At 37.3% G+C, this 27105-nt stretch overlaps 1 protein-coding gene across 1 annotated transcript in view; it reads right to left on the reverse strand.

Moving 5' to 3' along the window:
- Positions 1 to 27105, reverse strand: part of LOC139966839 (heat shock cognate 71 kDa protein-like) — a 62438-nt gene that overhangs the window by 27141 nt on the left and 8192 nt on the right. Inside the window, exons 5-7 of the mRNA XM_071970241.1 lie at positions 25384 to 25661; positions 720 to 997; positions 153 to 391 (exon numbers count right to left, since the gene is read on the reverse strand). Coding sequence (XP_071826342.1) covers positions 153 to 391; positions 720 to 997; positions 25384 to 25661 — 795 coding nt within the window. The remainder of the gene's footprint in view (positions 1 to 152; positions 392 to 719; positions 998 to 25383; positions 25662 to 27105) is intronic.

Below are 27105 nucleotides of genomic sequence, written 5' to 3' on the forward strand. Positions count from 1 at the left end.
TGAAAATCCGTAGGATAAACTATTGACACCTTCAATTGAGCCTGTAGTTGTAGACCAGTTGAGCACATGCAGTTCAACCCAGTTGAATTTTTGACTGGGTTCTACTGGAACTTGTACCAGGCTTCAGCAAAAAAGAACTTAGGTCAACTTACATTGTCAGCAACCATTGCACGTTCCCCTTCAAAGACTTGGATGAGTACAGATTGCAGGTTATCAACGTTTGTGGTTAAAGTACACTCCTTCCTGGCTGGAATAGTTGTGTTCCTGCCAATGACATTATTCATGACTCCACCAGCAGTCTCAATACCCAATGAAAGAGGGGCAACATCAAGAAGCAGCAGATCCTGAACTTCATCAGACTTGTCTCCAGAGAGAAAAGCTGCCTGCGCAGCTGTAGAGAAGTGCATAAATATCGTTCACACAAATGTAACCAACTAATTCAAGAATCACAAATTGTCCTTGGCATCAACAGTTGCGTTAAAATGTGAAGTGTGTAACATCCAAAGCAATGTAATGACTTTAACAATGAAATATGCATTATGTGGTTACCACATTGACAAATAACCATGTGAAGGTTAGGGAGCTCATGGGTATTGTTGTGACAAGGTTATTCTAGTAATGGCTATTCCACTTTTACAAATGTCCTTCATGTTGGAACACAACAATAGTACTAGTTTAATTAACCTTGCTATCATCCAAATCCAACAATTGTATCTTACCAGCACCATAAGCGACAGCTTCATCGGGATTGATGCTCTTGTTGAGTTCTCTCCCACTGAACATGTCTTGTAGGATCTTTTGAATTTTAGGAATTCTTGTAGAGCCTCCAACCAGAACAACTTCATGAATTTTGCTCTTATCGAAGTCAGCATCTCGGAGGGCTTTGGTGACAGGGTCCTGGGTCTGCCTGAATAGAGAGCCACACAATTCCTCAAACCTTGCACGAGTTAGTGACGTGTAGAAGTCGATGCCCTCATAGAGGGAGTCAATTTCAATGCTAAAGATGAAATAGGAAAATTACAATTAACATAGGTGAATATTACTGCTTTCCAAAAAAACAGAGTGCTGCATGCACAAGATAATGTACCAGTTTCCGACTGCAGAAGTAACAGCCAACCTCCTGAATACCACAACACTGTTACCAGGTTAATAACACCTCAAACTCTAGGTAATAACCAGATTAAAATGACACCATTGCTGCTGCGGACTGAGTCGTCGATGGATTTGCTATTTCTGGGATGTTTGGTTTGACTCTGTTCTTTTAATGGTTTACCACCATGGCTGAACTTAGTAATGATAAATGGGGTGCCTACATGTCTCTCCACATTTGAGACAATGGTCAGATGCTGAGGTACACTTTGCCTGTCGGAAGGGTATTGACCCAAGAATAACAGACCTGACTATAGCTGTTTACTCTGAACACTCTTCTCAAGAGGACTTGACGTAAGCAAGTGTTCATCCAAGATCAACACATGAATATGAGGCTTTAAATGAGCTTATGTTGGCTTCCTAACACTTGAAAATACATTCACAATTAAGATAACATTTCAGCTGCTTAATTGTACACTGATCCTGTGCACACACTAATGTACTTCGGAAGTAACAATATTTGAAACGAGAAAACACTCATTACTTCTCAGTGGTAATATGGCTAAGTGTTGCGGTGCACATCATGAAGAGTTGTATCATAAAAGCTAAATTTTGGGATGCACTAGATGGCCCGAACTCTGTCTCCTTATAAGATAGTGGTTCTTTTCATCACATGATTTGTATGTATTTTTTACCAAGTAGCTATTTTCAAGCTTGTGAGGGTCGAACCATCTGTCACCTTGTTTACTTTGAGCACTGTCACTGACAGTATGTATCCAGTGCTTTGCAAAAAATCAATATATTGATTGAGTGACAGATTCTGCCAGTCATTCCCTTTACTGACTTTAGGCACAAAAGTCATTCCGGTATGTTGTAGACTTATTAAATATTATTTTTTTCTGTACTAGTTGTCATTTCAATATCATAACGTTTTGACATATGTCACTTCAAATATCTGAATTTGATAAATTAATGAGACTGGACTACTTGGTCTAACACACTGACCATTGGATCAGATCCTCAGATGCAACACAACAGTTTTAGGGCCTCACATAACATGTGTACATTGCATTCAATTTGTCCAATGACGAATAGTTTTAAGTTTCACCAAAGGGCGCTCTGTTGTTTATATGGCTTAAAATGAACATGTTTCAGTTGGGTTATTAACATTCATGGACACATGGATTAACATTGACACTTAAGCCTGCACCAAGTCGCCGACATCATAATCAATTTAGCTTTAGATGCCTTTTCATAGGTTTAACACCACTGAAAGGTGGATAGCTTGAAAGCAAGTAAAACGATGGAAACAAAAGTAGCTCTTAAATTCTGTGCTCTTGGATTATATATCTAAACTAAACTTCATCTTTAAAAATTGCTAAAGACAGACAAGTCCCTGGCTGGTACTTTTTCTTAAGGAAAAGATTAAAAATTCATATTCTTAAGTTTCCGATAAAGTGACACCAAACTCAACAGAAAGTTAAGACTGACTTTGAATGGGCAATTCTAGGCTATCATCAACAATGACAACCTTCGTCCATTTCCAGGCCCAACCTCAAATATGAGATAAGTGGAAGGAAGGACTTTTTGAGAGCTATAATACTACTAAACAATCAATTGCATGTTTCATTTTAACATAAGCTCAAGTTAATATCTGACTCTTTGATTGCTTACCGGAGGCAGAAGGAATCCATGCGATGGTGATGATGTGTACGTGTGAGTTTGTGTGTGTTTTTAAGTGACACTTACTTTTAAACACAGTGACTAAATATATTCATGGTGGATTAACTTTGTTCTTGGCATGGGAATCCATCTTAATAAAGTTCAATGGTCATTTGGGCTCAACAGAGGTCAAAATCTGTAAACGCGATAACTCAAAAAGGACATGATTGTTGAACTACATACACGGTTTGCAGATCCAGCTAGTACACAGTATGCAGAACCAGCTTGATAAGTACAAGATCTCTACTGAAATTGCTGAAGGTCCAATGACATTTGCAGTCAACATTTAAGTCAAAATCTCAAATCTTCTAAACACGATCACTCTTGGTGAGTGCAAGAAGCATTTAGCAGAATTAAAATTGGTACAGATCCAATGACGTCAACAGGTGTCAAAGTCTGAAAACCTTTTAAACATGATAACTCCAAACTTAAAACTAACATTAATCTGTGAATTTTCCAATGCTATGATTTTCTTTGGTGAAGATAGTTTATTCAAGTGCAGTTTATTTTGTGAAGGGACTCTATAGGTCTTCAAAAAACATACAGTCATCCAGGAAGTAAAATCTGTTAAAACGATTTGACAGTCTTGCTTTAAACACAATCACAAAGCCCTCATAGCTCCCATCTCTGCACTTCAAGGGTCAACAGGTTGTCTCAAATGGTGCCAAAATTGGACATTTTCTCTGTGAGTTACACTAAATGATGTTTGCTTTGGCAGTAGGTTGTGAAAATATTTCACAGTGTCTAAGCAATATCATGTAACTCTCATTCATTAATAACATTGGTAAATGGTAGTACAATTGGTAAAAGACAATAATCTTTTATTCATACATATGTGTGTCTATATTTTACATAGGAAGACTCTTCTTTCTGGAGATTGAAACATTTTGGAATAAAAATTCTGTACAGTAAACTCCATACCAGTGACTGAAATGGTTGATGTCCACTCACTTGCTCTACATTAATCAAATTACTGTAGTTCAGTGGAATTATGAGCCAATTGTACAACATAGAATAACAAAGCCTTCAGGCTTGATATTTTACGTTTGAGAGAATTTACTGCACTTGAAGCTTCGGTGAGTGGTGATCATGCCCCATTTGGTAGACTACATACCCAATTAAACCAGTATACTGGATGTAGTAATGCCTAGCCTAATGTTACAAGCAGTTCTCACCTAGGTTGTTTACACTCAAAGCAAGCCTTTATGAGAGATGTACGTTGTTTAATCAACATTTTATCACCTTTGACCTATTACTCACAAGCACTTTCTGTTATCCCACTACTAACTGATCAAAATTAGATTGAACTCCTACCAAAAAGATCTATTAGGAACATTTCACATGTTGGTCAAGTATGGCTATAAATGACTTATTATCCTTGTCCAACTATTGTGTTTCTCACCAAATGACCTCTCATCAATTTTCATCGAGATCTAATTAAAACCCTAGGGGAACTTTTAACGATTTTGTTTTGAACTGCCGTGACCTCAAAGGACTGTTGACCTACTTTTTGTGTAAAAAAAATTGATCAAGCCCCTAGGATATGCCTCTATGAAACAATAATGTTTACACAAAATAAACGTTATTGTTGCCTAGGGGCATAACCTTGCTCACACTTACTGTCATTTACAAGATTATCATGACAGCCGGCATAAACGGACTCATCCTTGGTCTAAGTTTCTTTACTGTGTCGGCAGTATTGTTGTTCCACTACAATGGGATATTGTTTCCAGTCCCATAGTTGAAGCATTTGTCAAAACGCTTATCTGTTTTTGATCCCATCGGCTGAAACACAGATAACAACTTATGATCACCTCACCCTACGAGCTGCAACTTTTCATCTCATATATTCTGGTTTAATGTCACCATGCACTGCCTTTGAACATCCAGTCCACCATATTTACTCCATGAAGTTAAATCTCATTTAATTGTCACGGGTGATTTCAATATGATGTTCATAAGGTAAATTCATCTACAGTTGACCTAATGTCTGATTATGACTTTTCTAAAATTATTAATTCACCTTCCAAAACTACTCTAAGGAGTAGTAACTGTATGGAGCTGACTTAAACTGATATGGAAGCCTATACTGGTGGTGTTATCTGTGTTTCTGTCGCTGACCATCTTATGAATTATATTATTTTTGGACAAAAACATGTAACTAATACACATCGTTATTTAAATACTAGAAAGCTTTATATTATTAATCAGAGTAAATTACTTACTGAACTTCGAAATGTCCCTTGGCATATATTATCAATGTTTGGTGAAGTTGATGATTACTACAATGCTTGTAGATGTAATAGAACATCACTGCCCACTTAAAATGATTCACATCTCAACAAAGAAAAAGGAACGACAATGGTACACGGAAGACGTGGCTAATATCAGATAAGCATGTGATATGTCACATAAGCAAGCTATCCAGAAAAATCTTCAGGGAAACTCTCGCCACATTTCCATTTTGCCAGTTCTGTCTAAACTCATGGGGCGAATTGTTCATTTCCAACTGTCCAAATACTTAGACACTAATACTATGTTAAATAACTCCTGATCTGCCTTAATTCAAAAAAGATTTTCAATTCAAACAAGTCTTCCTCAGTTGATAGAGCACGCCTACCACGACTTAAACTAGGTAAATGTGGTTATAGGGTTGCCCTAGATCTTAAAAAAGGCATTTGATATGAATATTGACCATTCAATTGTCTCATTTGAAACATGTGGCATTGAAAACAAATGGTTTCGGGACTATCTTTCTGGCTTTCTTCCCATTACTACTGGTTTATCTCATGGCTCACTACGAGGTCCCCTCTTGTTGATCTGTTATGTCAATTTGAAAATTCTGCAGTTAATATGTATGCTGATGACATTAAATTTTATCTTGGATTTAACAAGCTCAATGTTGTGAAATCTACCCTACAAATTGATTTGTGTAATATCCATGACTGGCTCATTGCAAATAAACTTAGCTTGAATTTTAGTAAAACTAAGTCAATCATGATTTGTAGTATAAGAAAACTAAAAAAAAACTACCCTTCATGATATTTCTGGTGATCAGAAAAAGTTTTTGGCATTGTTGATAAACTCCTTCATAAACCAAAAGGACCAGTCCTCCCCACTTGTGATTCCGATAAATCTTCTGCTGATCGATTCTCACACTTTTTTCTGGAGAAGATTGAAAGTATTAGAAAGTCTTTCAGTTCTGACACACAAGCACAACCTGAAGTGACTACCGGTACATCGTGTATTCTATCATCTTTTACACCTGTAACCGATATGGAGGTAAAGAAAATTATATGAAATCGCCTCCCAAAACATATGATCTAGATTAAATACCAATGTCTATGATCAAGCAGAATATCGGAATCCATTGGACGTGTAGTTTCTCCTCGGATTAACGACCATATAACTACTACTTAAATTATCCGATGTTTTTCAGTCGGCATACAAGCCATACCATGGGACAGAGTCTGAACTTACATTTGTAAACAACGACATCTTCTCATCACTGGACAAAGGTCATGCAACTGCTCTAGTTTTCTTAGACTTGAGCGCAGCCTTTGATATGGTCGACCATAATATTATATTTTGACGTCTCAGAGATCACCTTGGTATACAGAAGAAATCCCTAGATTGGTGCAGATCATACATATCACCATAGGCGTAGACGGCGGGGGGCTGGGGGACTACAGACCCCCCCCTACCAAAAATGTTTGTGAAAATTCAGGCAATATGCTGAGAATTTTATTATTATTATCATCATCATCATCATGATCATGATCATGATCATGATCATCATGATCATCATGATCATCATCATGATCATCATCATGATCATGCATGATCATCATCATCATCATCATCATGATCATCATGATCATCATCATGATCATGATCATCATCATGATCATGATCATCATCATGATCATCATCATGATCATCATCATGATCATCATCATCTTCATCATCATTATTATTATTGTAACAACTTCCCAAATAATTCTAACTAATATGGAAGGGTAATAACACGGCAAATGATTGCAAATGATACGTTATTGGCATGCGATTTAATAACCACTGCATGCCTATATGATATGTACATTAAGCTGTTGAACACGCGCGCAGCGCGCCAAAAAAAATTGGTTATATTTTTCGAGCAAGTTGTTACAGTCCCCTAAATCAAATTGGGCTCCTACGCCTATGCCTATCACAAAGACTACAGCATATTTGTATCGGAGAAGCAACCGCTAAACCTGTATTTTGGATTATTCTGTTCCGCAGGGCTAGGTTCTCGCAGTGGTTTACTATTGTAAGAGAGGCCGATCACGGTAAACGCAGAGTTCGGAAGGATACAAAAATATATTATGTACAACACTATAAACCGTGCGTAACATATATTTAATCAAAAGTATTTTGTTCAACACTGGAACCGTGCGTAACATATGTAATCAAAAGTACTATGTACAACACCTCGTGGCCAACTCAGCCAGCCTTCTCCACAAGCGAGCCAGGGCTCGCCGACAGCTAACATGCATAAGTGAACATAGATATTAACTATTGTTACAAAAATAAAGGGCATCATTCCTGTATCGTCTTAGCATTTCGGATATACAAATGAGGGATAAATTGTAAGGGTGAGGGTTAACTTTACAGTTGAATACAGTCGTTTGTTATTTCATTAAACATATAGTGGGCCATCAGTCTTTATTATAAGATGTTACACTATCAACACTAACCCAGTCCGATATATAATCAGGAAACATATTTTACTATGCCCTGTTTAAGCAGATGACACCCAACTGTATATCTCGTTCAAACCAAGTCTGTTCTGATTCGTCTATCCAGACCCTTGAATTGTACATCGAAGAAATTCAAATGTGGATGCAGAAAAACATTTTTTGAGGTTGAATGACGACAAAACTGAATTTATACTGTTTGGATCTCGCCAGAAACCCTCGCGGCTCAATATCCCTTTTTTTAAGATCGGTAATTCCCAGATTTCTCCCATCCAACAGGCCGAGGAACGGGCATTATATTCGATTCTTCCATGACAATGAAGCCACACACATCAAATGTCATTTGATCATCTCTCTTGTACATTCGGAATATCGGTAATATTTGCAAATATTTGAATCGTGATGCCACTGAGAAAATTATCCACGCCCTTATTACTTCACACATCGATAGTGGAAACCGCTCCTCTATGGTCTACCACATACTTCAACGCCTTCAAATATAGTACCCCTGATGAAAAGTCTTGTCACATCAAACCTGTTCTTAAAGAGTTACATTGGCTTCCTGTTTCTCACCTATTTATTTACAAGCACCTGTTAATTAAATACAAAGCTTTGAATGATTTGGCTTAATTCCTCTTATATCTCTTAAATGCTCTGATACGACGTCTTCAATCCTGTAACATGCATTTAATCCAAGAACATCGGCCTAAATATACATTAGGTGACAGATCGTTCAAAGAAGCTGCTCTTCGCCTCTGGAATGGATTCCCACTAGAACGCAGATGTTGTGCTTTCCTCACCTTGCTAAAAAAAACTTCTTCAAAATCTATCTTATGCATTAAGCTTTCATCAATGTTAACCAATAATGTTTTAATTCATTCGTTTTTTTGCTTTATTTTAATGTCGACAGCAACATTCTTGTACTTTTTAACGAGTCAGTGATACAAAGCGTGCTGACTTTTAGTATTATTCGTTTTATCGGGCTTCTTACAAAGGATTCTTCCGGTAAAATAGAGAAGACCGTAGGGCCGCCAGCCCTGCCATTGGTAGTGATATTTGTCTGAATTCTGTATCTGAACTTTACATTGATATGGTAGACCAGAAAATTGCAAATAGAATATTAAATGACTAAACATGTCATCTTTTCCTAAGCTATGTCTTTGCCGTTCAGGTATCAGACTTCGCATGCCACGGTCTAAACATAATAGATTCAGGATTTCTTTCTTACCCAATTCTGTTTCTCTTTTCAACCTGAGAGTCGTTCAATAGGTTGTATTGTGTTTCATTTTCTTGTATTTTTTCTAAGACTTTTTATGCATTTGTTTATTTTTAAGTATTTGTATCTATATGTATATGTGTGTATTTATGTTTATATGGATTTATATTTATCTCAAATGAATGTATATTGTTGCTGTTGGTGCTTTTAACTTTTTTCAACTTTGTTTTTCTGTGCTTTGTTTTTACTTAATTTAAACAGAATTCTATTTGTAACTTAAATATTTGATATTTTATGTGGTTTACTGCAGGGTGAAAATTCCATATTAATGTGGGACCTAATGGGACCCACCCACCTATTCATCTTATATCCACCCAACCTTCCATCCACCTATCCACCCATGCACCCATCCACCGATCCACCTATCCACCCACCCACGAAATCATCCACCCATCCACCCTTCCATCCATCTACATATCTATCTACCTACCTATATAACTATCTACATTTCTTACCTACCTATCTATCTATTTATCTACCTATCTATCTATCTAACTATCTATGTATCTTTCTACCTATCTACCTCCATCCATCCATCTAGCTAGATAGGGGTCTTGTACTCAATGTGATGCATCCATATTTCAAGTATGAGTGTCTAGGATTCGCATCGTTAGATATCATGTAAAAGCATAACCCTTTAAATCAAATTATAACACTTTAAATTGTAGTATATCACCGAAAATTGAAGTATGACAATCAAAAACATAATCTGAACTACTGAACTTAAATTACTAGCATGACCTGAAAATACAGCTATAAAAAGTTATTCTGAACCTAACAAAACTAACATGCATAAACACTCAATCATAAATATTCGAACCTTGTCTCACAATATATTACTTTAAGGGCAGGGTGTATCCCAACCACCTAGTTGCATATCAATCATATTAATACTTGCACAATGCGAAATACAAATGCGACCCTGAATTATACTCAAACAATAAAATTGTAGTGCATAATGTATACCCCTTTAAATTAGGTCAGCATAGCCAGCCTCGGAAATACGCAGCACTTGCACCACTACCGTAAAATGTAGGATGATTAATCTGCAGTATATGAACTGTAAAAATATACAAGAATAGAAGTACACAATACATGTATGGAATGTGACCATGACACTAGTAAGATCTCTTTAATTCACTGGACAAAGAAATACTTCCAGCAGTACAGCTAACGAATGCATCGGGTCTCTTGATGGTCATGTCACAAAATGGCAAGATAAGGTAATAATATTTCAATATAACACTTACATATTCATTCCATGCACTGTTTTTGTTACCCACCAGAAGTTATTTATAGCAATCAGAGTTCTAAGTAACACTAAAGACCACATGGTGTGAGTATACTGCATGACATGCTAGTACAAAAATTTCATTCAAGCGAGAACTCTCATAAATAACTCCATTCTAGTGCCTCTAACAGAAGTTTAAGGCCACATGGCTGCAAACAGCCCCATCACCAGCTCCATAATATACCTAAAACTTCCAAATACTGTTTTCCCCCAAAATCCCTATGGATGCAGTTGCTACTCTGTAGAGCACTACCTCAAATACAAACTGAAACTAACAGCTGCCAAATAAATGCAAACTAGTAATGCAATGCAGGATTAATAGTTCCTCATCCTGAACAACACTGTAAGAGAGAGTAGAGAGGCAGCACAGGTCTCAACATGCATAGCATAGGGAAGCCTGGAGACCCCCTGCTGTGAAGCTTACCAACTACCTGAGAGTAGAACTATGCCAAGGTCAGCTAGCAGCAACAAGGTGATCTAGTATATGTGGTGTCAAACGGGCACACTGAATCTCGACAACAGTGAGGTACTGTATAGGCATAGGATGCACACACACATAGGCGTAGGAGCCTGATTTGATTTGGGGGGGCTGTAATGACTTGCCCGAAAAATATAACCAAAATTTTTCGCACGCTACGCGCGCGTTCAACATCTTATTGTGCTATCATATAGCCATTCATCGGTTATTATATCACATGACGATAACCGATGAACGCATATATGATATGCACAATAATATTGTAAACGCGCGCTGAGCGCGCGAAAAATTTTGGTTTTATTTTCCCTGTTATTACCCTTCCATATTGGTTATAATTATTGGGGAAGCCGTTACAATAATAACGATAAAACTAATTTCAGTTTAACCATTGAAAAACACATTGCAAATTATTATTCTTTCCGTAGTTGCCCGAAAAATTCTCAGCATATTGCCCGAATTTTCACCCCCAAAAAATTGAAAAACATATTGCAAACTTTTCTTCTTTCAGTAGGTGCCCGAAAAATTCTCAGTATATTGCCCGAATTTTCACCAAAAAATTTGGTTGGGGGGGCTGCAGCCCCCCCAGCCCCCCCCCCCCCCCCCCCCGCCTCCTACGCCTATGCACACACACATAGCTACTGCAATTTAACAGAAGCTAAGCTTCTAGTAGTTATTTATAGTTATTTTTACAGATGTTTTAATTTTTCTTTGTTTGAGACACTACAGTAGATGTAGCTGCTTGTTTACAATTTGGCACATGTTTTACTTTGTTCATCACTTACTTTTAGTGGAAAAAAGTTTAAATTTCACACTGAACAGAAACATAATTTTCCAATGTGCAATTATGTAGTACCATGTATCTGTTGAAGTGCACACATCTTTGTTCATATGCATCATTCTTTCCACTGTAGATGTGTCATAATATACAAATCGTAAACCCTTATCCTTATCAGCCAATCCTGCAGTTCTCAGGCTAGAATTTCATGTAGATTTTCACCTGCTAACTTTCATGTATATTCAGGAAGACTAGATTATCTATTTTAAGGAGTTTGATGATGGGAGTTTGTTTGGGAACAAACAATTAGTCAAAATCCGCAAATAAAGAACACACAGTGCCACAGATGGTGTCTTAGGATACTCTTTGAATTTCCACCTGTTACAGAAAGTATTGTTGTTGTAGATCTGTACTATGAAGATTTGAACAGCAGTCATAGTGCCTAGAGAGTTTTGCATTTTGGCGAGTAGATGTTTAGTCACGGCCGCCAAATAGCAAGTAATTTTAAAATATTTCAGTGTCCAGTGGTACCTTTAAAACATGATTTCTCATAGTAGGAATCAAGGATACTTTTCATACATGGTATATGGATTTGCCATTTGAGTACAAGAATCCTGATGCTTGTGAGGTCAAATCTCATTTGAGGTCACCAGGAGATCAACTTTAGAACTTTTTATGGGAGTCGTGGATACCTCTCAAACTATGGTGTGTGGATGCATCACATTGAGTAAAAGACCGTTATTGTTTTTGTTGGAGGTGTGTATTGCCAGGTACAGTCGCCTAACCTGTGTTTACCATGCCATAGTGTTCACGGGAAAAAGACACGCATTTAAGTTATCGTAAGCACAGTCCTTGGATGTTTACGTCTTGCTTACGGACACCTTAAACATCGGAAACCCGTACACTTTGGAACAACGCGTTTACGATGTGATTACGCATCCGTAAACATTGTAAACACGGAACAACAGATTTCCGTTACGTTTATGACAACTTACATATCGGAAGTTAATAATTACTTTCGTATTTATTAAAACTTATTTCTTCTCCACGTTTACGTTGACCTTAATCTCGCCACGAAGAAATTTACGACAGGATTACGATTATCTTACACATCGGAAACTCGTAGCATAGATACAACGCGTTTACAACAAGCTTACGCCAAACTTAAGCATGACGTTAACGTTGATTGTTCCATGAAATAAAACACTGGACACAATTCTCATGTCAATCTTTCCGATAATGATATTACCCTGTGACTGCATCTCATGAACAAAATATCAACATTTACGTTGGCTGAAATGAGTGCAGTTAAAAATTTACTGTATAATTACAATTAACTTACAAATACCCAAATACGTTCATTTCAGCGTTTACGTATTGATTACAAAATCCTTAAATGTCAAGTTTAAGTTATTTTCGTTCACCTGAAACAGGCACAGTACGGCATGCTTAGGATATACACGTCGGAAATTCCGAAGCATGCACACCACGGGATTACAGCATGATTACACCAACTTACACATTGCGTTTACGTTGAATGTATTCTCAACTGAATTCGGAATTTACGGGAAGATTACGATTCACATACGCGTCGAGCGCAGAGCATACACATACCACGAGTGTCAGTACAGCATGATTACATCAACTTTGCTTACTTTGACTCAATAAAGATTCGGAATTTAAGAGATGATTAATATTAACTTAAGCGTCTGAAATTTCAAAAAATACACAGAACGTGATTACGGTATGATTACAACGCCCATATACGTCACATTTAATTTATACCCACGGGTAATTTTTACCGAGACAATCATCTGCCTATTCGGTTCATTATATGTTCGTCTGTAATTATAGCATGCTAAAGTACTTGCTAGAAGTGAGCTTTTAACTCTTCCAAAGTGTTCTCTTGAAATTCTAGTAAATGGACATACAAGATGACTGAATGTCCAGTGAGGTAAATTTCCTTCAGGGTGCACGTGGTAATATAAAAAAGTTAAAGGATTTGACCAAAGATGACCATATTTGAATATCTGACATTGTTCTAATACAGCATATATCTTTCAACGTGAATGTGCATGGCTTGCACATACATACAACCATATGTACCTCACAATGTATTTTTCATACTTTGTTCAGTTATAATATATATATATATATATATATATATATATATATATATATATATATATATATATATATATTTATGCAGCCGTCAAACCAACAAAACTCCCCAAGCTAATTCTATGAGAGTATCAGCAAATTTCCTCGTGGTTGCTCATTTTGGTAAGTTACGTAATTCACGTTGCGGGCCCTCGATCATAATACCTCAACAAACAGCTCGCCCTCACAGAGAACTAAGTTTGGCGCTATGGCTTTACTGATCGATATTCTTATCACTACCGCTGGAATCATGAGAAAACAGATGAGAAGACACATACATGGGTCTCCTCATCTGTCTGTCTAACTTTTTTATGTATAATTATTTATGTGTTAAAGTAAGTTGGCCTGACGTTTTTTATTATTTATTATTATTTTTTATGTCCGATTAGTATGGTACGTGTTTGGTTTATCTGCTTCTTGATGCATATGCAGATACACCAATGAAAATACACGATACGGCCTGCCTTATACTGTATCAAACAGAACAGTGCATCCAATCGGTTTATTGTAGAGAATTTGTGAAACGGCAATGAACAACCCTCATCTGTTGATCAGGGAGGTGATATTTTAGACCTCCCTGATCAGTCGCTGTTCATCCTCCAATCAAACGACAGCAAAACCAGCATGAAAAAACGCGCTTGTTTTCAAACGCGGTCAAAGCTGCTTACATGACAACAGGAGGGTTAATAATGTGACCGCGAATAGCGTACGAAATGTATGGCTGACTAATACCAGGGAGTTGCATAACAACTCCCTGCTGATACTATATACGTTTGAAAGTAATAGTGTACTCTTACTGAATTAACGTCTGCTTTCTTATTGTTCTTTGTTTTCTTTTCACACAGGGAGGTTGCTTTCTCCTTTGATAATTTTCGCACACGTATCAGCATTTGCTATACATTCTCTTATACCCCATTAAGGGAGTATATGAACTGGAAAATTTCCAAAAGGATGGCGATCCTCCTGCGTTAATGTGCTTCCTAGCTAATTACTATAGTTAAATCAGGGAGTTGTAACTCACCTGTTAAACAATCTGGCAATAGGTCGGGTCGTGAGCATGAAATGATGGGTTAATGCCTAGAAAGCCACAGTTTTAGGGTAACATTAACAGCTCATATGTATAACACTGCTACCATTATGTGCACATGTATAACACACTTATAGGGCGGTGATCCTGAAAACATAACTTCAAAGCTAATACTTGCCCGTTGAGCAATTTGTCGGTGGCTAAATGGATGAAAGGTAGTCTGCATATGCCACAAATTATAGCACGCTATATATAACTGCCAGAAGTTTACAAAAATTACCTTCCAGGAGGTCTTTACTTTCCAAATTGTTCTCATACTTTCTAAATTAAAGACATAAAATGACTGAATGTTAATTTCCTCAAGGGTGGTAATACAAATACAATTTTTTTTTTTTTTGTATCAAAGGTGACCATATTTGAATACCTGGCATATTAGGGGCAAAAACAGCAAACCTTTGGAGAGGGATATACTGGTTTTGTATTGGGGTGTAAAATTTAAACAATTGCAAGTAAAAGATTCAAAGTAAAGAACATACTTTACCAAACACGTTTTACGAGGTACAAAGTATATATTTATACATTTGTAGTTAAGACGGTGCACTCTTTACTGCAGGAATGCAGGGGCGTAGCGAAGGGGTTTTTGTTGGGGGGTGTGGAGAATTTGATTTGCCGACGGATCTGGAAGTGGTGACTGAAACGGGGGAGGGGTCTAAGGGGAGGGGGTCTACCCCTCTCCTCTGGAAAATTTTTAGTTTTGAAACGTCCTTAGATGCAATCTGGTGCATATTTTAAGTCAAATTTGATTTGCCGACGGATCTGGAAGTGGTGACTGAAATGGGGGAGGGGTCTAAGGGTAGGGGGTCTACCCCTCCCCTTTGGAAAATTGTTAGTTTTGAAACGTCCTTAGATGCAATCTGGTGCATATTTTAAGTCAAATTTGGCACGGAAGAAGCTCCTGTTCTCCTTTTCTCTATTCAGCTTTCCTTCTTTCTTCCCCTTCCGCTCTCTTCACCTTTTCTCCTTTTGCCGACAGACCCAAAATTTGCCGACAGCGACCAAATTATTGGGGGGGTGTGACACCCCCCCACACCCCCCCCGCTCGCTACGCCCCTGCAGGAATGCGACAACTTAATAACGATTTTGCTCTCCCTTTCCTCTCTTATTCATTGCTGCAAATGTTTCTGTTGCAGCGATAGAAAGCAAGTGTAAATAAATGACACATGTTGACGCCAGAAATGTGTTCCACGTTCATTTCTATTGAAAATTTTCTAGTGTAGATAATGTTATTGAACTCTGAATTCAAACATGGAAACGTTTTACAAACATTCACCTCAAATTAGTGGAACAATGCCACGAAGATTAATATATAGAATGAAAAACAACTTGTAGGTAGGGCCTATTGCTTACCGGCTAGATACAGACGTAACGATTAAAATGAACATATATAACGTGTACTGCACGCAGCCGCGTACACTATACACACACATATATACACATGATCTGTATTGTGCCACGCTTAGGGAATTGTGCCCACGCTTGGGAAAGTATGATTGAAATATATTAGGCTAATTGTCATAAAACCTGTTCTTAAATTTAACAATTTGGAAGGCATTACACCATGTACAAACGAGAAGGCCCCATGAAAAAAATGCAAGTGAGACAAAAGCCTATACATCATATACTTTCTTATATTCTCTTTCAAACACTCCGACCCCCCCCCCCCCTCTCACCCATTTAATTTTCGAAGGTGTTTACGTTGCTACGGGAGAAGTTTGGATGTCCAGTTAGGTTCAAACTTGTTATATACAACTAATATAGGTTATGTAGAAGGATAAAGTATGCTGTATTGGCCCATATATGCCATATATTCAAAAATGGTCATCTCACCCCTGGTCAATATTCTTAAACGGTTATATTACCTCGTTGGAAGAAAAATTACCTCACTAGACATTCAGTCATATTTTGTGTTCATTAAGAATGTCTGATAACAATTTGGAGAGCGAAGACCTCCAAGGAAAGTATTTTTTTGAACATTCCTAGCAATTATTGCAAGTTGCTTAATTTGCGGCCAATACAGTCCACAGATACAGTGTCAGATACAGACATATGTACGATTAACATATATACATAGACAACATATGTATAATGTACGCAGCCGCATACACTACACATATACATATTGGTTAACATGCATGTGTGACAGTAACTTTATTGTGCCCATGCACGCTTTGCACTATTAAAGAAGCCTTTATATTAGAATCCTCTTTCCGACACCCGACCCACCCCCCCCCCCCCTTGACACATATACATATATACCCATATACATATTGGTTAACATGTGTGACAGTAACTTTATTGTGCCCACGCTTAGGGGAATTGTGCCCACGCTTGGGAAAGTATGACTGAAATATAGTAGTCTTCACAGAAACTGTTCGAAAATTAAGCGATTTAGAAAGCATTAAAACCCAATACAAACGAGTAGACCCTTTAGGACAGCAGTTCTGCACTATTTAAGAAGCCTATATATTACATATTTTCTTGAATCCTCTTTCCGACACCCGACCCCCCCCCCCCCGGCACATATACATGTATACACATGTATACATATTGGTTGACATGCATGTGTGACAGTAACTTTATTGTGCCCACGTTTAGGGGAATTGTGCCCACGCTTGGGAAAGTATGACTGAAATATAGTAGTCTTCACAGAAACTGTTCGAAAATTAAGCGATTTAGAAAGCATTAAAACCCAATACAAACGAGTAGACCCTTTAGGAACTGCACTATTTAAGAAGCCAATATATTACATAATTTCTTGAATCCTCTGTCCGACCCCCGCCCCCCCCCCCTCCCGCGCCTCTTCATTTATTTTTCGAAGGTGTTACATACCGGGAAGTTTTGGTCTCCAGTTAGGTTCAAACCTTGTTATATGCAACTTCACTAGGTTAAAGCCCAATACAAACGAGTAGACCCTACACTACTAAATATTACTATCATACTAAGTATGATTTATTGGTCCCATATATGCTACATATTAAAATATGGTCACCTTATGTTAAAATTCTTAAACTGTTTTATTAACCACCTTGGAGGAAATTTACCTAACTGGGAAATTTAGTCATCTTGTTGTGTGTGTTTATAATGTCAGCGAACAATATGGAGAGTGAACACCCTCAGGAAAGGACTTTTTTGAAAACTTCCAGCAATTACAGCATGCCGTAATTTGGGGCCATTACAGACTACTTTTGATGAGTATACGTATTTGAACTCGAAGCCCCTCACCCCACAATCAATTTCCCCTCCTAAATCTATTACGCCTGATTGACTCTGCGATCAATTTCATATATAGGTTGATGATACCTATACTTACTGTTAATTTAACATAATATGTTGATTACATATATCAACTGAAAATTAAAGTGGGGGATCATAACGAGGAAGAAACTGTACCCATCAGCCTTAGATTAAAATGGTATACGTACGCTTATGAGTACGGAATTTCCGACTGTGGCACTCTAATTTTTCCGACTGTCGCACTCTATTTTTCATAAATTCTTGCTATTTGTGAGTGACCTACAATTTTCGGTCAAACTTGACCTTTAATCAGTCATATTTACCACGTTTTCCTTGTCATATTAAGAAATTGTATCTCGCGGTTCTTATACTCCACCATACAAATCTTCGTGTGATTTTGAATACTCTAAAAAAAATGCTTAATAAACTACTATACAACGTATACAATTAAAACGCTCAATGTTATTCTACGGAAGCTTAACATGGCCATCAACATAAGAAAAACTTTGCCCATAAATTGAAATTTTTCAGTAAATTGTTAAAATAACAAGGTAAAATCTTATCCAAAAAAAACCCAGAAAAATGTTGGATTGCTTAGTTGCTTAAACTGAGCAATTGAACAATTTTTTAAAAATGTTTAATTGACAACTTATCATATCTCGTGTATTGGACATTTTGCTGCAAATTGTTCACTTGTTCACTTCATTCCATCTGAGCAATTGGAAAATTTTCTGCAAAGTGTTCAATTGACAACTTATCTTATCTCGTTAATTGGACATGTTTTTGGCAAAATGTTCAATTGTTCACTTCATCCCAATTGAGCAATTGTAAAATTTTCTGCAAAATGTTTAATTGGCAACTTATCATATCTCGTCAACCCAACATTTTTCTGCAAAATTTTAACTGTTCACTTCATTCCCAATGCTCAGTTGGAATGAAGTGAACAATTTAATTTTTTCATGTGAGTGATAAATAGCCCCCCCCCCAAGAAAATAATATTAAGCGCGCTAGGAAAAAGCACTGTATTTTGGGGTAGTTCACTATGTCGTCGAATATAATTTGTTGAAAAAGAAAAGTTTTCCCCTTTGTTACATTAGTTGGTAGTCTATGTAGCCTATCAAGCAGATAACTTATACTCATTGCTTACTCGCTAACCAGAGTGATTAATAAATTTGTAAAGTGAGGGCCAGTGGTACAAATGTACCAAAAAAACAAAAGTGCAGTCGCGAAAGATGGAGTGTCTGACTGACATTGACTGTATCGTTGACGAGTAGGGTGTGGGGGGGGGGCTGCGGGTTACAAGGCAGCAGTCGGAATTTTCTGGCTCCAAATCCCATCCAGTTGGAATTTCAGCCACTACATCTCTCCCCCCCCCTACCCACTCTCAATCATCAGGCCTTAGCTACGTCCCTGTGTATAATACGTAAACGACGTTCATTACTGTTTAGTTTTTACGGAAATGTCGAAAATAATTTATATCGCTTGAGAAAATAAGCATTATGCCAAAAAATTGGCATATTCACGTGTGGTGTTTGTAAAAATCACGCACCTATATGCAAATATATAATAGCTAAGATTGTCCTGTGTCCGTTATATAATTCCATTAAAGAAATGCATACCTGAGACACGGAAGTATTATCCTGTGAGGGTACCGTAATACATTCATGCTTGAGACACATGCAAGTCTTAAATAAACAGAATAGCAAGTCCCAAACATATAGACCTTCCTTACCGGTTTCGAACCTCTGGACATACAATCAGCGTCCATACAGCCTAGTGGTTAGGGTGTCCGCGCACAGAGCGGGAGGCCCGTGGCTCGAATCCTGGTGGAGGCTGAAAGTTTTTTCACTGTTCTTGATTTACAAACTCATTACGATTTTCATATATATATATATATATATATATATATATATATATATATATATATATATATATATATATACATATAGTAAATAAACATAATTAAGTGCCGTATAAAGGCAAAAATAGAGCGCCTACATTACAATACGTAGTACACACAGCGAAATCCATATGCATGTGCCAGATCAAGGTAATGGTTTTATTCTCCAATAGTTATATATATGAAACAAATTTTCCTGAAAATTATTGCAAACTACATCTCGATCAAGTAACGTTAAATACACAAGTGATATTTAATATGTTGAATGTCAAAAATGGAATGTAGCTATATCATTACGCTGTTGATATGGAACTGAATAAAATTAAAAATTAAATACTGCCGCATTTTGAAGAGTGTCAGAATTTCAAACCTTTTAAAATGATAACTCGTGGGTCTCTGAAAAATATAGCAAGAATGTGTTTGTGATTACTGTCAAAAAGGCGTGATATACTGAATAACATGTAAATATCAAATGCTATTGTCACTGTGACACGCTTCACATTGTTTAATTGTTTATTGTAAGATTCCAGCTTCTATATGATCACTGAGTCAAAGCATGGTTAAATTATCGACAAACTGCTATATTCAGTTTCCTCCGACTTTAACATAAGTTCACGAGATCGTCAAGTTTAAGAAGCGGCAGTTCACGGCTTCCATACAGATTTGAATTTAGCTGCCTATTGTTGCTGGACCGTAGAATTCGGAAATATCAATGTTGGATGCTAACTACGGAGCTACAAAAGCGTAGAAAGGACATTGTACCATTGTATGATGGAGGTTTTTACCTCCATGATTGCACTAACAAATTTATGGACAAGTAGAACATAATGATAATATAATAATTGCAGTTTCCATGAACTGATATGTGAAAAGAATCGCTTTGCGTTGAAGACTTTTCGAAGACAAGAAAAAAAAAGGAAAAAAAACTATGGCTTGGAGGATTCACACTGAGTACATAGCATCGCACAATTTTTGTCACTTGAAATCCAATCGAGTTTTCCCTTTGCTGTTTTCGCCAAGTTTAAATGCTCCTCTTACGATTCCCATTGTCCATATCCTTTTTCATAGATTAGTCGAGATAGATTTCAACAGTCCGTTTTTTGCTCTGCCGATTTCTCTCAATATGCCGTCAAGTGATATTCGAAGAAGTATATTCAAGGCCTATATCATGCACGTAAAGCGATAAAACGCACAAATACCCACCGCAATATATGTACGAAACAGAAAAGTATACTGCTCATTTACTATAAATACCATTTCCAGATAAGCAAGTGAAATTTCCGGTCACATCACAATGATAAAGTTTACTGTCTGTCACTTTGCAGTTCACTGGTTGGCTACTCCAGTTGGTTAGTAACAATAACGTATTCAGTATAGTTAATTACGTCACAGCCTGGGCTTACTAGAAAGCGGGCAATTTGAAATCAGTAAAAGGCGGTATCACAAGTAGCAACACGTTGGTTTGATTCACACCGCACTTGATCCTCAATCGAGTTCTACATTGCAAAGAGCATTCAAAATGGACGATTCCGGCTTCCGTGGTTTATTGCAGAAGTAACAGAAAGCTCCGTGGAAGCAAGGTTGCCAGTTTATTAAAGTACACTTTCAATTCGATCCGTCGCTGGTTTTTAATGATGTTCCGCAGGAAAATGTCATACGTGTATTGGAAAAAGAAAAAACATTTAGAAGCAGCGACAGTTGGAACTACCGCGGCAGTATGCACATGTTGTGACAGAAAGCTCGGTGCAAACATTTGAAGGAAGAATTAAAGGCACTCCGAGCACTACTGGCTGAGAAGGAACAACTTCTTTCGAAAAAAAAACGAAAACGAAGTTCTCTGTGCTACTGGATTGTTCGGTACGTAACACAAGGCCAAGACTTATTAATGTAATTTTTCAATCACTAAAAGTCACTGTTATATAAACCTGTACAGGCATTCGCTCCTTTAAAAACGATAAATTAAAAGAGTTAAAATATGACAATGAGAGAAATAATATAATAATCTCCTTTTAGATATCTGTAAAATGTTTCAAGCACAATTTGCCAGGGTATACTGTTATTGATACATTCACGTTCTAACCTTGTGATGGTGAACGTCACCCGACCACGTACCCCCTACCTCCCCAACCCATAAACAAATCTGCTTTGTAAACCGTTGAAACATACAGTGGCGTAGGAAGGTACATTTGAGTAGGGGGGTTGAAGACTGATGGCCGGCCCGGGGGAGGGGTCTAAGGGGAGTTTTTGCATTTCCAGGTGGCCTCAGATGCAATTTGGTACAATAAAGCACACTTCAACACCCACCCCATTTTGTAAACTTAATTTTGTATTTTCACCTGGCCTTAGATGCAATTTGGTGCTCCAAATGAGATTTTGTTTTTTCTCATTTGGAAATGAAAAAGGGGTTTTTATGACTTGCAAAGCGGGGGGGGGGGGGGGGGGGGGGGGGCGAAATGATACTTCCGCGCCTCCACACTTTTCACTGTGGGGGGGGGGGGCTGGAGATATTGACAGTTGGAGCTAGTATATTTTTCGACAAAAGTAAACTATATGCCAACTGATCTTTATATATGTCTAATTCATACTTATTCTTGTGCCTTTGTTTACAGAAACTTCAGTGAAGATTGAGCGCAATGAAGAACATAGACTGGTCAGAGGAGAGAAAAGACAGACTGTACAGTGATGTCAACTGAGTATATGTCATCCGAGGAATCTGACATGGAGAGCGAACGAGCTAGGGTACCGTAGTGCAGGAGTTCACTTGGAAGTCGGAAAGACTGAACAAAATGAGGCTGGACTCATTCTATAAGGACGTTCTCCTTAGCGTTAGAAAAAAGGATACCCACCGTTAGGAAAGGAGACGTATCTTTAAAATGCGTACCGACTGACGCCCCAACTTGGGCTGTTAATTAGGCTGAACAATAACAATGAAGGTATGACCCCCCTCCAAATGGTGAAAATGGTCATTGTTTGATGTGCCGGATTAAGCTTGTGGGAGGCCCGTGGCAAACAGTTTATTGGAGCTCCAATAGAGATACATTGGTACCGGATAACGCCAGATGTATAGCTCACAAAAGACATCTATTTGCTCACGGTGGTTATGATACGTACATTAAAACATCACATAAAAACAGTCATTGATCAACAGCGTAAAGACTGCATATTGAAGTCCATTTCGTTTGACTTCTTTGAACTTTTTGTACCATATACAACGTAGAATAATGTAACAATATAACAATATTTCTTTGAATTTTTTACCCAACGTTTAAACTCGTGCCCCTGTTGCACATGGATAATCCTGTCCTGAGCATTTGTTGATTAATGAGGCACCAGGAACAAACAGCAAACACCGTTGTTTCGGATACAAACAAGTTGCAGTTGACGATTTTGTATAATAAAGAAGAGTTTTCTCTAATTTAACATTTGGTGTAATTACGTGATACCTTTAAAACGAAATCCTGCCTGAGATAAATGCAACAAGGAAGAAAGAATATGCCCATAATAATAGATGTCAGATTAATTATTATTTTCTTGTTAGTCTTTTGCTTTAATGGAGACCTTTTTTTTAAATTTCCCTTCACAGCTAATACATTCCATCAAGGGATTAAATGTTAAGGATTAAGTTATCCATAAAATATTTTCAGGAAACAAAAGCCAAGAAAAAAGCATGATTCTATTAATTGTTAATGAATCATTTAGTAAATCATATTTTAAAATAAGACATAGCTATAGAGCATAGGCCTAATAACTTGTCGTCGAAATGTTGTTGTACTTGTAAGTTTGTCTTTCATTATTCATGCATGGTTAATTCCAGACTTTCAGGGTAAAAAATTTAGAGATCTTGTTTGGGCTATCATTGCATTTTATAACAAAATATATGTTAATTACAATAAAATTTAAAGCAGCAACAAAATATTAAGCATGCTACAAAATGAGGCAGGAAGTGGTGTTCTGTGTCAAGTTCGTTCCACATAAAAGAGGCTGGTACCGTTTCCGGGCCTGGGTGGAGGGGGGGGGAGGGTCGAGGGGCCGATAACCATCATGGAAGAAGTGCCTAGGCGTTTATATCATCTGATGATAAACACACCAAATTTTAAACATAAATTTGTTTGGTTCAATTTAACTGCTGATATGTTAAGTTACTTCAAGTGGGTAGCTGGTTTTCAGAGGTTTTGATTTGCAAACTAGTAACTAAAAATAGAAACATTCCATATTTACTTCTTTTTTTCCTTCTTTCACCTGGCATTAAAATCGTTGCATGTGTATATAATTGCCACAATGTAAGTAGAGTAAATATTTGGGCATCAAAAACATTCTCCGGACAATAATACATGTTTTGAAATTTGAAAAGGAAAATGGCCTTCTCGAGGTTTAAACTTTGTATTCAAAAAGCTGAATATTCAACACTATGATGTAAAGCAATATTGAGTTGCATTTAGATGTATTTACACATTAGAAGTGGTATTTCGTTCATTTACATAATTTTTGTATAAGTGTAAAAATAACAAATAAACGTTTACGATGCGATATGAGGTGCAAATATATAAATAAAAAAGTGGAAAATCAAACGAGTATGATTTTATGTTTATTATTTTTAATTTTCTTTAAATCAAATGTAATATTTGATAGAGGTGGTCCGTGTATTTCTCAGCCTAATCAACCCGATTAAGACTCCCTAAACGTGGCGAATAAGCCCAGCCCCTGTATTGGTCGTAAGTAATGTGTTTACGATGACCACGTTTCTCCGTATATATTGGTGTAATCATGGCGTTTACGATGATCAATGCGAGAAGTTTACTGATGGATTCAAACGTAAACTCCAGATTAACGGTCATGTTTAAGGAAGCGAATCTGTTGTCATTGTGACCGGAAACGTAAAGATTACCCTTCCATGAAACCGCACGATTAAGTGAGCTTCATCGTATTTGGATGACACTTGGCGTTTACGGTCACTGCGTACTCGGTAAATAAGTCATCGCGAACGCGGAAAACTCACGCGTTTAAGTTGGGTCGTAAGCTGACCTTAATCACTAGTTTCAGGAGTGGAAACGTAACTGAAACAGGCTGGAACTCGGAATTTACGTCGCAATTACAGACCGAAAACGGCGATTTAAACGCGTGTTTTTTTTCCCGTGGTTATTGTACATCAAACTAGTGTTTCCTGCCATTTATATTGTGACAGCTATTTCTGGTTAACTTCAAGCAGAAGTTTAGTGCAATGAAATCATCGAAACCTCAATGCATTGTGCACTCTGGTTGTATTTATGTTTTTTTTTTTTCCGTTTGCTACCGTAAGTTTATGATAATTAGCTTCAATGAAAAACATTTCGCAATAAACTTGGAACTTGACATATGGAAAACAAAGTGGACAACGTGAGTAAGGACTAAGCAAATGGTATGGATATAGCAATATATATGGTCCATTGGCTGCACCTACTGAGGTAAAATATAGTGTGAACATTACATGGTTGGCTAAGAGTATTGCTATATTACCCATCCTCCATAGGTGACCACTGATCATGTGCAATGTTTAATGCTATGTTAACATATGTGATGGGACATTTCACTTCCTATTTTGGTGTTTTACTTTCAATAATCGATGGTGCAAAAACCTTAAGCCAAGCAGTAAACTAACCTAGCCTGAGGACTGCTGGACAAGACCCTCTTGGCTCTCTCACAGGCAGTCCTCAGTCTTCTCACAGCCCTCTTGTTTGATTGGATGTTCTTCTTATGTTTCCTTTCAAATTCCGAAATAAAGTGTTCTACCATCTTGTTGTCAAAATCCTCTCCTCCCAAGTGAGTGTTTCCAGCCGTTGATTTGACCTCAAAGATACCTTCTTCAATTGTCAGTACAGAGACATCAAAAGTGCCACCACCAAGATCAAAAATCAGTACATTACGCTCTTGACCGACCTGCAGTATGAGATCAAACCACATGATAGTCCCAAAGTAACAGTTATTGGGCTGAATGAGTAAGAAAAGCAGGTTGTGAATGCCCTTGAAAAAATAAAGGCATTTATAGGCGGTGTTTAACTGATTTCATCCAACCAGCACAAGCCGGATATTGATTATGAATTATTACACAGGTTTTGCGTTCATTTCATATTTGTAAAATGAGCTTTGTGAACTTACTGCCACTAGCCTTCTATGATAATGCACTAATACATGGCAGTAAAAACAGGCATTTCAGTGGTATTGCATATTTCTTCATTTCAGTTAACTACATTATAATAAACTAAACCTCATCAGCATCATACAAATATTACCTTTTACAATACAAATAAAGTTTCACAATCCTCTGAAATGATGTTGCCATATCAGAAAAAAAGCTTAAGGAAACTCTACTGTTGCCTAAAAAACTTGGTGCACACAGGATGAATGCCATATCGATGAAGAGCAATGCCTTTTTGGCATAGCTGGCCGGCCTTAGAATTCGGACACCGGAACTGGTCAAACCCGTCCATTCAGATTGAGAGACCCTTCCGGGCGTGGGGTAGCCTTGAAATCCATTGTTCTTAGACACTACGATACTTTTAGTAGTTAATACAACACCTGCAAGATTTCTATTTACCTCTTTACTACGTTTTTGTCTGCTTTTGCAGCACAATTGAAGTTGTTTTTTAATAGCTCTATGAGGTAATTATATAATTTCTCTTCTTTTTATATCTTTTAAAGCAGCATTTTGCGTCCTTTTCTATGATTTTTCTCAACCTCACTGACTCCACTATGCCATAACGACATACATAACTAGCTTATCTATTTATATTTTACTTCAAATGGTGGCATAAAAGTCGAAAAAATTGCAACTTTCAACTTTGTTGTTCTCCAAGATATTTTCCGTTGGGAACCCAATAAACCTCGCCCATAATATGAATATTTAAACACTACGAACGTCATTGACAGATACGTAATATAACACCACGCTTGATTTGTGTACAGTCTATATATGGCAGTTGTACCAGAGAGTTGCATAACAACTCCCTGGTTGTACCAACGCAAAGTCTTGAATCTATTTTTAGCAATGGCTCATAACTAAACCTGCATCTCTGATTGGTTGAATTCAAACTAGTGGGTTTGGGAACTGAATGCGATTAATTTTGTATGTGAAATACTCGCCAATTAAGGTGTTTGGCAGGGAAAAACTTGGCTAATATCTTAATTTGCTGTTTTGTGATTTGATGTATCTAAAAAACTTGATGGACATGTCAAAAAAGTAGAAAACGGCGACCAAACACAAAATGCTCATGAATAAACATACTATTCACTGATTGGTGGAATTCAAACTAGTGGATTTGGAGTTATGAAAACTATGTCGAGGACACTTTTACTCGTTATCGACATAAATCGTTAATTTCTC

This window comes from Apostichopus japonicus, chromosome 4 (genome assembly GCF_037975245.1).
Source record: "Apostichopus japonicus isolate 1M-3 chromosome 4, ASM3797524v1, whole genome shotgun sequence".
NCBI lineage: Eukaryota > Metazoa > Echinodermata > Holothuroidea > Aspidochirotida > Stichopodidae > Apostichopus > Apostichopus japonicus.